General features: G+C 42.2%; 2 protein-coding genes across 2 annotated transcripts in view; both read right to left on the reverse strand.

Moving 5' to 3' along the window:
• LOC135570450 (NACHT, LRR and PYD domains-containing protein 12-like) overlaps window positions 1-13,501 on the reverse strand; it is a 67,307-nt gene that overhangs the window by 32,881 nt on the left and 20,925 nt on the right. The window contains 2 exon segments of the mRNA XM_065016460.1: window positions 3,931-3,964; window positions 3,967-4,103. Coding sequence (XP_064872532.1) covers window positions 3,931-3,964; window positions 3,967-4,103 — 171 coding nt within the window.
• LOC135570448 (NLR family CARD domain-containing protein 3-like) lies at window positions 4,718-6,735 on the reverse strand. The gene is made up of 2 exons (XM_065016458.1): window positions 6,531-6,735; window positions 4,718-6,156 (listed from the first exon to the last, which is right to left on the reverse strand). The coding sequence occupies exons 1-2, from the start codon at window positions 6,565-6,567 to the stop codon at window positions 4,718-4,720; spliced, it is 1,476 nt and encodes a 491-aa protein (XP_064872530.1). The 5' UTR covers window positions 6,568-6,735.

Raw genomic sequence — 13,501 nt, forward strand, 5'->3', positions numbered from 1 at the left:
CAGAAGCCTCCTCCCTAAGTTTGTTTTACTCACTGCTTTAGCACACTCTGCTAACCCTGATGTCCTTGCCGTGTCTGAATCCTGGCTCAGGAAGGCCACCAAAAATTCTGAGATTTCCATACCCAACTATAACATTTTCCATCTAGATAGAACTGCCAAAGGGGGAGGAGTTGCAGTCTACTGCAGAGATAGCCTGCAAAGTAATGTCATACTTTCCAGGTCCATACCCAAACAGTTCGGACTACTAATTTTGAAAATTACTCTCTCCAGAAATAAGTCTCTCACTGTTGCCGCCTGCTACCGACTCCCCTCAGCTCCCAGCTGTGCCCTGGACACCATTTGTGAATTGATTGCCCCCCATCTAGCTTCAGAGTTTGTTCTGTTAGGTGACCTAAACTGGGATATGCTTAACACCCCGGCAGTCCTACAATCAGACATATGGCAGCAGATCCACAAGGTCTGCCATGAGAGGTGACTGTATAGTTCCCCTAAGGAAAAGCACCTTTAGTAAATCTGCATTCTCTGTGAGAGCTTCCCATGTCTGGAATACACTGCCATCAGACACACATAACTGCACCACATATCACACTTTCACAAAATGCTTGAGGACATGGCTAAAGGTCAATCAGATTTGTGAACATGGTCCCTAGCTGTGTGTTACCGCTTTCCATGTTGTCTGTTGTCTGTAGCTTGTGAGGTGTGGAAACACTTTGTTGCTTTTATGAATTTTGTCTTGCTGCTTTTTGTTCTATGTTGCTCTGTCTGTATGCTATGTCTTGCTTGTCCCATGTTGCTATGTCTTGCTTGTTCTATGGTGCTATTGTCTATATTGTAATTGTTTTTAATAACCTGCCCAGGGACTGCGGTTGAAAATTAGCCGGCTGGCTAAAACCGGCACTTTTACTGAAACGTTGATTAATGTGCACTGTCCCTGTAAAAAAATAAAATAAACTAAACTGATGCCCTCAATCTCACACAAATCATCAAGGAACCCATCAGGTACAACCCTAAATCTGTAAACAAGGGCACCCTCATAGACGTCATCCTGACCAACTGGCCCTCCAAATACACCTCCGCTGTCTTCAACCAGGATCTCAGCGATCACTGCCTCATTGCCTGTATCCGCTACGGAGCCGCAGTCAAACGACCACCCCTCATCACTGTCAAACGCTCCCTAAAACACTTCTGTGAGCAGGCATTTCTAATCGACCTGGCCCGGGTATCCTGGAAGGACATTGACCTCATCCCGTCAGTTGAGGATGCCTGGTCATTCTTTAAAAGTAACTTCCTCACCATTTTAGATAAGCATGCTCCGTTCAAAAATGCAGAACTAAGAACAGATATAGCCCTTGGTTCACTCCAGACCTGACTGCCCTCGAGCAGCACAAAAACATCCTGTGGCGGACTGCAATAGCATCGAATAGTCCCCGATATGCAACTGTTCAGGGAAGTCAGGAACCAATACACGCAGTCAGTCAGGAAAGCTAAGGCCAGCTTCTTCAGGCAGAAATGTGCATCCTGTAGCTCCAACTCCAAAATTTCTGGGACACTGTGAAGTCCATGGAGAACAAGAGCACCTCCTCCCAGCTGCCCACTGCACTGAGGCTAGGTAACACGGTCACCACCGATAAATCCACGATTATCGAAAACTTCAACAAGCATTTCTCAACGGCTGGCCATGACTTCCGCCTGGCTACTCCAACCTCGGCCAACAGCTCCGCCCCCCGCAGCTACTCGCCCAAGCCTCTCCAGGTTCTCCTTTACCCAAATCCAGATAGCAGATGTTCTGAAAGAGCTGCAAAACCTGGACCTGTACAAATCAGCTGGGCTTGACAATCTGGACCCTCTATTTCTGAAACTATCCGCCGCCATTGTCACAACCCCTTTTACCAGCCTGTTCAACCTCTCTTTCATATCGTCTAAGATCCCCAAGGATTGGAAAGCTGCCGCAGTCATCCCCCTCTTCAAAGGGGGAGACACCCTGGACCTATATCTATCCTACCCTGCCTTTCTAAGGTCTTCGAAAGCCAAGTCAACAAACAGGTCACTGACCATCTCGAATCCCACCGTACCTTCTCCGCTGTGCAATCTGGTTTCCGAGCCGGTCACGGGTGCACCTCAGCCACACTCAAGGTACTAAACGATATCATAACCGCCATCGATAAAAGACAGTACTGTGCAGCCGTCTTCATCGACCTTGCCAAGGCTTTCGACTCTGTCAATCACCATATTCTTATCGGCAGACTCAGTAGCCTCGGTTTTTCGGATGACTGCCTTGCCTGGTTCACCAACTACTTTGCAGACAGAGTTCAGTGTGTCAAATCGGAGGGCATGCTGTCCGGTCCTCTGGCAGTCTCTATGGGTGTACCACAGGCTTCAATTCTCGGGCCGACCTTTTTCTCTGTATATATCAATGATGTTGCTCTTGCTGCGGGCGATTCCCTGATCCACCTCTACGCAGACGACACCATTCTATATACTTCCGGCCCATCCTTGGACACTGTGCTATCTAACCTCCAAACGAGCTTCAATGCCATACAACACTCCTTCCGTGGCCTCCAACTGCTCTTAAACACTAGTAAAACCAAATGCATGCTTTTCAACCGTTCGCTGCCTGCACCCGCACGCCTGACCAGAATCACCACCCTGGATGGTTCCGACCTTGAATATGTGGACATCTATAAGTACCTAGGTGTCTGGCTAGACTGTAAACTCTCCTTCCAGACTCATATCAAACATCTCCAATCGAAAATCAAATCTAGAGTCGGCTTTCTATTCCGCAACAAAGCCTCCTTCACTCACGCCGCCAAACTTACCCTAGTAAAACTGACTATCCTACCGATCCTCGACTTCGGCGATGTCATCTACAAAATTGCTTCCAACACTCTACTCAGCAAACTGGATGCAGTTTATCACAGTGCCATCCGTTTTGTCACTAAAGCACCTTATATCACCCACCACTGCGACCTGTATGCTCGAGTCGGCTGGCCCTCGCTACATATTCGTCGCCAGACCCACTTTCTCCAGGTCAACTACAAGTCCATGCTAGGTAAAGCTCCGCCTTATCTCAGTTCACTGGTCACGATGGCAACACTCACCCGTAGCACGCACTCCAGCAGGTGTATCTCACTGATCATCCCTAAAGCCAACACCTCATTTGGCCGCCTTTCGTTCCAGTTCTCTGCTGCCTGTGACTGGAACAAATTGCAAAAATCGCTGAAGTTGGAGACTTTTATCTCCCTCACCAACTTCAAAAATCTGCTATCTGAGCAGCTAACGGATCGCTGCAGCTGTACATAGTCAATCCGTAAATAGCCCACCCATTTTTACCTACCTCATCCCCATACTGTTTTTATTTATTTACTTTTCTGCTCTTTTGCACACCAATATCTCTACCTGTACATGACCATCTGATCATTTATCACTCCAGTGTTAATCTGCAAAATTGTAATTATTCGCCTACCTCCTCATGCCTTTTGCACACAATGTATATAGACTCCCTTTTTTTTCTACTGTGTTATTGACTTGTTAAATGTTTACTCCATATGTAACTCTGTGTTGTCTGTTCACACTGCTATGCTTTATCTTGGCCAGGTCGCAGTTGCAAATGAGAACTTGTTCTCAACCAGCCTCCTTGGTTAAATAAAGGTGAACTAAAATAAAATAAAAAATACAATGTAAGTGAATTTGTCCAAATAATTAAGAGAAATACGTATATGTATAAATATCTTTAAATAAAAGGTGACATTCTGTACTGTCGCCTAATATGAAACATTCTATCTCAAATCCAAAATGCTGGAGCAAAGCACCACATGTAAAACTGTAAGCTTCACTGTCCAAACACATATGGTGTGGACTATGTGTGCCTGGTAAACACATGTGGATCTGGTGAACAGTTATCACTTGTTGACCAACTACAGGAATACTGACCTCAGAGTCTCCAGTTTACAGTGGGGATTCCCAGTCCAGCAGAGAGCAGCTTCACTCCTGAATCCTTCAGGTCATTGTTACTCAGATCCAGCTCTCTCAGGTGTGAGGGGTTTGACTCCAGAGCTGAGACCAGAGAAGCACAGCCTTCCTCTGTGACTCCACAGCCTGACAGCCTGCAAAGAGATCATCATGATTTCACAAACACACTGTTAATTTAACACCAGTAGTGTAGAAGGACAATGGCAGATGAATTTGGTTTATTCTCTAAACAACATATAGATTCATCTTCTGTCTCCTTGAATTGTCTGGTCATATTGTTATACTAATGTGAAAATCAATGTATTTATTCAATATGTTTTTCAATATAATATATTATACATATTATAATAAATATTTTAACCAAATTGAATATTTCTTCCTGATGATTAGTTCTTATATGTCATTTTATTTACTCACAGAGCAGCTCTGGAGGCTTTGACCACTGGCAGCAGCCTCAGAAGACCTTCCTCTGATCTGGAGTATTTCTTCAGGTCAAACACATCCAGCTCCTTTTCTGAAGTCAGCAACACAAAGACCAGAGCTGACCACTGTGCAGGTGACAGGTTGGGTTTTGAGAGACTTCCTGATCTCAGGTAGCTTTGGATCTCCTCCACTAGAGAATGGTCATTCAGTTCATTCAGACAGTGGAACAGATTGATGCTCCTCTCTGGAGAGGGATTCTCCCTGATCTTCTCCTTGATGTATTCGACTGTGTCTTCATGGCTCTGTGAGCTGCTTCTTGTCTTTGTCAGTAGACCTCGTAAGTGCTTCTGATTGACTCCAGTGAGAGGCCCAGAAGGAAGCGGAGGAAAAGGTCCAGGTTTCCTGTCTCACTTTGTAAGGCTTTATCCACAGCACTCTTGTAGAAAGTAACTTCAGACTCGTCTTTTGTTTGCAGTTCATCCATTAGATTCTCATTGTTGTTGATGAATGAGAGGAACACATATACAGCAGCCAGAAACTCCTGAATGCTCAGATGAACAAAGCAGTACACCTTTTCCTGGTACAGCCCACGTTCCTCTTTAAAGAGCTGTGTGCACAATCCTGAGTACACTGAGGCTTCACTGACATCAATACCAGACTCTTTCAGGTCTTCTTCATAGAAAATTAGGTTGCCATTCACAAGCTGTTGAAAAGCCAGTTTTCCCAGTGACAGAATGCTCTCTTTATTCCAGTGTGGACCTGTCTCTTCTTTCCCAAGATACTTTTCATTCTTCTGTTTGGTATGAAACACCACAAGGTGTGTGTACATCTCAGTCAGAGTCTTGGGCATCTCTTCTCTCTTATGTTTCAGCATGTGTTCAAGGACTATTGCTGAAATCCAACAGAAGACTGGAATGTGGCACATGATGTGGAGGCTCCTTGATGTCTTTATGTGTGAGATGATTCTGCTGGCCAGGTCCTCATCACTGAATCTCTTCCTGAAGTACTCCTCCTTCTGTGGGTCATTGAACCCTCGTACCTCTGTCACCTGGTCAACACACACTGAAGGGATCTTATTGGCTGCTGCAGGTCGGGTAGTTATCCAGAGGAGAGCAGAGGGAAGCAGATTTCCCTTGATGAGATTTGTTAGCAGAACATCCACTGAGGTTGACTCTGTGACGTCACAACAGATCTTGTTCTTCTGGAAGTCTAGGGGCAGTCGGCACTCATCCAGACCATCAAAGATGAACAGAACTTTGTACTTGTCGTAGTTGGAGATTCTTGATTGTTTGGTTTCCATTGAGAAGTGATTGAGAAGTTCAATCAAAGTTTGTTTGTCCCCTTTCATCAAATTCAGCTCCCGGAAAGGGAATGAAAATACAAATTGGACATCCTGATTTGCTTTTCCTTCAGCCCAGTCCAGAATGAACTTCTGCACAGAGACTGTTTTTCCAATGCCAGCAACTCCCTTTGTCAGCACAGTTCTGATAGGTTTGTCTTGTCCAGTTAAGGGTTTGAAGATGTCGTTACATTTGATTGCAGTCTCTGGTCTTGCTTGTTTCCTGGTTGTTGTCTCAATCTGTCTCAGCTCATGTTCATTATTGACCTCTCCTGTTCCACCCTCTGTGATGTAGAGCTCTGTGTAGATCTTATTGAGAAGTGTTGGGTTTCCTTGTTTAGCGATCCCCTCAAATACACATTGAAACTTCTTCTTTAGATTAGATTTGAGTTCACGTTGGCAAATCACAGAAGGATCATCTGAATCTAGAAATAACACAGAGGATATGAATATTACGTCTGTTTTAATGCCTACAGTATTGTAGGACTGTTATAAAGTTTTACATTATAATAATGTATTCTCTAAACTGACTGTATAAATGTGTAAATGTTTTCATAATGCATTACAGACTGGTGTGACTGATTATATTATTATTGATATTATTGATGGTATTATTAATGTTCTCTCTCTCTCTAAATGAATCACCACAACACATCCCTGCTGCTACTTGATGAGGTCACTATGTGTTGTGTTAAGGCTGTTTCAATATCATTGAGTTACACAGCTACTTTAGCTGTACTTTAGCTACAGCTTTTAAATGTTATAAAACAGTATTCAACATGAGGCAGACAGATCTTACATTTCTCCAGTGTGTCAGCAAGCTCCATCTGGTTCATTTTCCTCAGGATGTGCAGTGTGATCTTCAGAGCCCCTCTCTGGCACTGCTCTCCTGCTTCTCATCTTCAGGGTCCACCACTTCCTTATCCTGCTTCTGACTCTCAAAGCCTTCTGGGAGTTCTGGACTAAGAATCCTCTTGAACATCTTCAGCTCGTTCCTCACAAATGTCATAATATTCTCCTCAAGCAACTGAAATAATCAAGTAAATAAATTAAGCAAGAGAATAAATGCTTTGTCATTAACATGTTAATGAATGATTGACAGATCAACTTTTCTTGAGGTAAACAAAAACAATTGTACATAACAGGACCACATACACTGAATATGGAGGCCAGGTCTGTTTGATGACTCTGGGAAGACTGACCACTGAGAATCTCTGACTCTGATCTCTCCTGTTGGTTTCTGTGGACAACACATGAGATTACATCTCCTCATCCAGGGAGTACACACACACAGACAGACAAACAGGCAGGCAGGCAGGCAGGCAGGCAGGCAGGCAGACAGACAGACAGACAGACAGACAGACAGACAGACAGACAGACAGACAGACAGGCAGGGCAGGGCAGGCAGGCAGGCAGGCAGGCAGGCAGGCAGGCAGGCAGGCAGGCAGGCAGGCAGGCAGGCAGGCAGACAGACAGAGAGGGAATGTTGTGTTTGTATAATATTGTTTTAAGACTATGGAAATGGACATAAGGATTAGCCTATGGATTATGAAAACAACAAAAATACATGGGAAAATGTGAGAGGAGAAATTACTAGAGACAGTGTTGTTTAACTCACTGACCAGGACCCATGAGTTCTTCTTACCTTTGTTCAGTAGAAAAGTCTCCCCCTCTAAAGAATATAGGTCGATCCATAGACCAGTCACTCTTCATGGACACACAGCTGGGAACAGGGGAGGCTGGTCTCTCCTGCTGGATTGGTCTTCAACACAACAGAGACAAACATTACATCTCATCTTCTCTGAGCTCAGATGGGGAAACATAGGAAGAGTTTCATTCCAAAACACTATATATCACTTTTCAGAAATGTACTTGTTTAAAATCACTTGATGGTTTCATTTCAGAGAAACAAATAATATAAATAATATATATCTGCCTCACTCTCAGAGAAATCAGTAGTACTGCTAGGTTTTATACAGTAATAATATATATCTGCCTCACTCTCAGAGAAATCAGTAGTACTGCTAGGTTTTACACAGTAATAATATATATCTGCCTCACTCTCAGAGAAATCAGTAGTACTGCTAGGTTTTACACAGTAATAATATATATCTGCCTCACTCTCAGAGAAATCAGTAGTACTGCTAGGTTTTACAGTAATAATATATATCTGCCTCACTCTCAGTGAAATCAGTAGTAAGTCTGCTCTGGAAAGAGCGTCTGCTAAATGACTTAAATGTAAATGTAAATGTACTGCTAGGTTTTATACAGTAATAATATATATCTGCCTCACTCTCAGAGAATCAGTAGTACTGCTAGGTTTTACACAGTAATAATATATATCTGCCTCACTCTCAGAGAAATCAGTAGTACTGCTAGGTTTTACACAGTAATAATATATATCTGCCTCACTCTCAGAGAAATCAGTAGTTCTGCCAGGTTTTACACAGTAATAATATATATCTGCCTCACTCTCAGAGAAATCAGTAGTACTGCTAGGTTTTATACAGTAATAATATATATCTGCCTCACTCTCAGAGAAATCAGTAGTACTGCTAGGTTTTACACAGTAATAATATATATCTGCCTCACTCTCAGAGAAATCAGTAGTACTGCTAGGTTTTATACAGTAATAATATATATCTGCCTCACTCTCAGTGAAATCAGTAGTACTGCTAGGTTTTATACAGTAATAATATATATCTGCCTCACTCTCAGAGAAATCAGTAGTACTGCTAGGTTTTACACAGTAATAATATATATCTGCCTCAAATGTAACAAATACATACAGAGTTTCATAACTGTACAAATGATACATTTGACATCAATATACAACATTTTAAACCATTATTAAATACAGGAATATAAGATCTGTATTTAAACATTTAGTTTTGAAATCATCATATGTTTTTATCCAGGGCCTGGGGTAGGGGTACCAGGAACATAATGAGACTATAAGGAGTACCAGTACTGAGTCAATGTGCAGGGTACCAGGTAGTTGAGGTAATAATGAGACTATAAGGAGTACCAGTACTGAGTCAATGTGCAGGGTACCAGGTAGTTGAGGTAATAATGAGACTATAAGGAGAACCAGTACTGAGTCAATGTGCAGGGTACCAGGTAGTTGAGGTAATAATGAGACTATAAGGAGTACCAGTACTGAGTCAATGTGCAGGGTACCAGGTAGTTGAGGTAATAATGAGGCTATAAGGAGTACCAGTACTGAGTCAATGTGCAGGGTACCAGGTAGTTGAGGTAATAATGATACTATAAGGAGAACCAGTACTGAGTCAATGTGCAGGGTACCAGGTAGTTGAGGTAATAATGAGACTATAAGGAGTACCAGTACTGAGTCAATGTGCAGGGTACCAGGTAGTTGAGGTAATAATGAGACTATAAGGAGTACCAGTACTGAGTCAATGTGCAGGGTACCAGGTAGTTGAGGTAATAATGAGGCTATACAGAGTACCAGTACTGAGTCAATGTGCAGGGTACCAGGTAGTTGAGGTAATAATGAGACTATAAGGAGTACCAGTACTGAGTCAATGTGCAGGCGTACCAGGTAGTTGAGGTAATAATGAGGCTATAAGGAGTACCAGTACTGAGTCAATGTGCAGGGTACCAGGTAGTTGAGGTAATAATGAGACTATAAGGAGAACCAGTACTGAGTCAATATGCAGGGTACCAGGTAGTTGAGGTAATAATGAGACTATAAGGAGAACCAGTACTGAGTCAATGTGCAGTGTACCAGGTAGTTGAGGTAATAGACTATAAGGAGTACCAGTACTGAGTCAATGTGCAGGGTACCAGGTAGTTGAGGTAATAATGAGACTATAAGGAGTACCAGTACTGAGTCAATGTGCAGGGTACCAGGTAGTTGAGGTAATAATGAGGCTATAAGGAGTATCAGTACTGAGTCAATGTGCAGGGTACCGGGAAAATAATGAGACTATAAGGAGTACCAGTACTGAGTCAATGTGCAGGGTACCAGGTAGTTGAGGTAATAATGAGACTATAAGGAGTACCAGTACTGAGTCAATGTGCAGGGGTACCAGGTAGTTGAGGTACTTGTGGTAATACTTGTGGTTTATTCTCCCAAACAACATATAGATTCATCTTCCGTCTCCTAGAATTGTATGGTCATTTTGTTAAACTAATGTGAACATCAATGCATTTATTCAATATAATATTACACTGCTCAAAAAAATAAAGGGAACACTTTTAAACAACACAATGTAACTCCAAGTCAATCACACTTCTGTGAAATCAAACTGTCCACTTAGGAAGCAACACTGATTGACAGTAGATTTCACATGCTGTTGTGCAAATGGAATAGACGACAAGTGGAAATTATAGGCATTTAGCAAGACACCCCAATAAAGGAGTGGTTCTGCAGGTGGTGACCACAGACCACTTCTCAGTTCCTATGCTTCCTGGCTGATGTTTTGGTCACTTTTGAATGCTGGCGGTGCTTTCACTCTAGTGGTAGCATGAGACGGAGTCTACAACCCACACAAGTGGCTCAGGTAGTGCAACTCATCCAGGATGGGACATCAATGCGAGCTGTGGCAATAAGGTTTGCTGTGTCTGTCAGCGTAGTGTCCAGAGCATGGAGGCGCTACCAGGAGACAGGCCAGTACATCAGGAGATGTAGAGGAGGCCGTAGGAGGGCAACAAACTCAGCAGCAGGACCGCTACATCCGCCTTGTGCAAGGAGGAGCAGGAGGAGCACTGCCAAAGCCCTGCAAAATGACCTCCTGCAGGCCACAAATGTGCATGTGTCTGCTCAAACGGTCAGAAACAGACTCCATGAGGGTGGTATGAGGGCCCAACGTCCACAGGTGGGGGTTGTGCTTACAGCCCAACACCGTGCAGGACGTTTGGGATTTGCCAGAGAACACCAAGATTGGCAAATTCACCACTGGTGCCCTGTGCTCTTCACAGATGAAAGCAGGTTCACACTGAGCATGTGACAGACGTGACAGAGTCTGGAGATGCCGTGGAGAACGATCTGCTGCCTGCAACATCCTCCAGCATGACCGGTTTGGCGGTGGGTCAGTCATGGTGTGGGGTAGCATTTCTTTGGGGGGCCGCATAGCCCTCCATGTGCTCGCCAGAGGTAGCCTGACTGCCATTAGGTACCGAGATGAGATCCCCAGACCCCTTGTGAGACCATATGCTGGTGCGGTTGGCCCTGGGGTCCTCCTAATGCAAGACAATGCTAGACCTCATGTGGCTGGAGTGTGTCAGCAGTTCCTGCAAGAGGAAGGCATTGATGCTATGGACTGGCCCGCCCGTTCCCCAGACCTGAATCCAATTGAGCACATCTGGGACATCATGTCTCGCTCCATCCACCAACACCACGTTGCACCACAGACTGTCCAGGAGTTGGCGGATGCTTTAGTTCAGGTCTGGGAGGAGATCCCCTCAGGAGACCATCCGCCACCTCATCAGGAGCATGCCCAGGCATTGTAGGGAGGTCATACAGGCACGTGGAGGCCACACACTACTGAGCCTCATATTGACTTGTTTTAAGGACATTACATCAAAGTTGGATCAGCCTGTAGTGTGGTTTTCCACTTTAATTTTGACTGTGACTCCAAATCCAGACCTCCATGGGTTGATAAATTTGATTTCCATTGATAATTGTTGTGTGATTGTGTTGTCAGTACTTTCAACTATGTAAAGAAAAAGTATTTAATAAGAATATTTCATTCATTCAGATCTAGGATGTGTTATTTTAGTGTTCCCTTTATTTTTTTGAGCAGTGTATGTACATGTAGGTAGGGGTAAACGTGACTAGGCAATCAGGATAGATATTACATCTCCTCATCCAGGGACTGTACACACACACACTCACATGGACACACACACACACACACACACACACACACACACACACACACACACACACACATACACACACACACAGGGAGGGAATGTTGCGTTTGTTCAATATTGTTTTAGGACTAGAAAATGGACAAAAGGATTAGCCTATGGGAAAATGGGAGAGGAGAAATGACTAGCGACAGTGTTGTTTAACTCACTGACCATGACCCATGAGTTCTTCTTACCTTTGTTCAGTAGAAAAGTCTCCCTCTCTAAAGTTTATAGGTTGACCCATAGACCAGTCACTCTTCATGGACACACAGCTGGGAACAGGAGGCTGGTCTCTCCCTGCTTGATTGGTCTTCAACACAACAGAGACAAACATTACATCTATTTATCACTTTTCAGAAATGTCCATAAATTTGCTGTATGAAAGAGTCTGTTGTGTTTTTCCACTATATAATCATGACATGGTGTTGTTCAATGACAGACATGTACAGTGCCTTGCGTAAAGTATTCGACCCCCTTGAACTTTGCGACCTTTTTGCCACATTTCAGGCTTCAAACATAAAGATATAAAACTGTATTTTTGTGAAGAATCAACAACAAGTGGGACACAATCATGAAGTGGAACGACATTTATTGATATTTCAAACTTTTTAACAAATCAAAAACTGAAAAATTGGGCGTGCAAAATTATTCAGCCCCCTTAAGTTAATACTTTGTAGCGCCACCTTGCTGCGATTACAGCTGTAAGTCGATTGGGGTTCAATACCTGCTATAGTCACTATTCTTTGCTCTCCCAAAAGCAACACAGCCCGAATACAAGATATACAGCTAACTAAAGTAATGAGTGACCATTTTAGAAAATCATGGGACATATAGTCTGTGGTTGTATGCTATTTTATGTCAATTATATTGCTGCTTGTAGCCTATAACTGATGCTTCGTGGTCATGTGCTGCCATCTATTGAAAATATTTAGCAATTAAAAAGTTATTAATTCACCTACAGACGTTGGTGAGGCAGCTGAGAAATAAAGTGTATTTTTCTTGTTCATTCCTTAGATCAGTCTCAAACCTAACCAACCTAACCCACCTATCACACGCCAATTCAACTGGTCCAAACCACATTTGAAAAATAAAACTAATGTGTCTTGTTTATCAAATGTTCTGCCTTGCAATAATTAATATAATAAAATAACAAAACAATAAAAGCAAATGTTTAGACAGGTTGGAGATTAACAAACTAATCTAAATGCTATTTAGTACAATAATGGTATTTACTAACATAATACTATTTCCTAAATAGTTTCTAAACGTCTTCTAGGCTACTTAACCCTAAAACTAATGTTAAGGCTAAAATAGTAATACGTAGCTAATCAATGAGACCTGTCCATTTGGTTTGCAACTCAGTGAACCTGCTCAATCCGATGTCTACAAATGAAGATTTCAATGCAAATCAAATTACCCAGCAGCCATTCAGAAACAATGTCGTAAAAAAATAAATGAATCTTATTTTAAAAATGTATTCTGGCAGTTTTAAAATCGGCCACATCTTGAAATAGAGGACATGCTGTAATAATATCAATTTAATAAAGATATACCCATCTAAAATCTATTAACTGATAATAATAATAATTTAATAAAGATATACCCATCTATAATCTATTAACTGATAATAATAGTAATTTAATAAAGATATACCCATCTAAAATCTATTAACTGATAATAATAGTAATTTAATAAAGATATACCCATCTAAAATCTATTAACTGATAATAATAATAATTTAATAAAGATATACCCATCTATAATCTATTAACTGATAATAATAGTAATTTAATAAAGATATACCCATCTAAAATCTATTAACTGATAATAATAGTAATAATAATTTAAGATATACCCATCTATAATCTATTAACTGATAATAATAGTAAT

This window comes from Oncorhynchus nerka, unplaced genomic scaffold, assembly GCF_034236695.1.
Source record: "Oncorhynchus nerka isolate Pitt River unplaced genomic scaffold, Oner_Uvic_2.0 unplaced_scaffold_973, whole genome shotgun sequence".
Lineage (NCBI taxonomy): Eukaryota > Metazoa > Chordata > Actinopteri > Salmoniformes > Salmonidae > Oncorhynchus > Oncorhynchus nerka.

Excerpts from the sequence above, each read along its gene's own strand:
- LOC135570448 (XM_065016458.1), bottom strand. The coding sequence starts at position 6,567 with ATGAACCAGATGGAGCTTGCTGACACACTGGAGAAAT. Across the intron at positions 6,157-6,530 it reads TGCTGACACACTGGAGAAAT|ATTCAGATGATCCTTCTGTG; the intron begins GTAAGATCTGTC and ends TGTTATTTCTAG.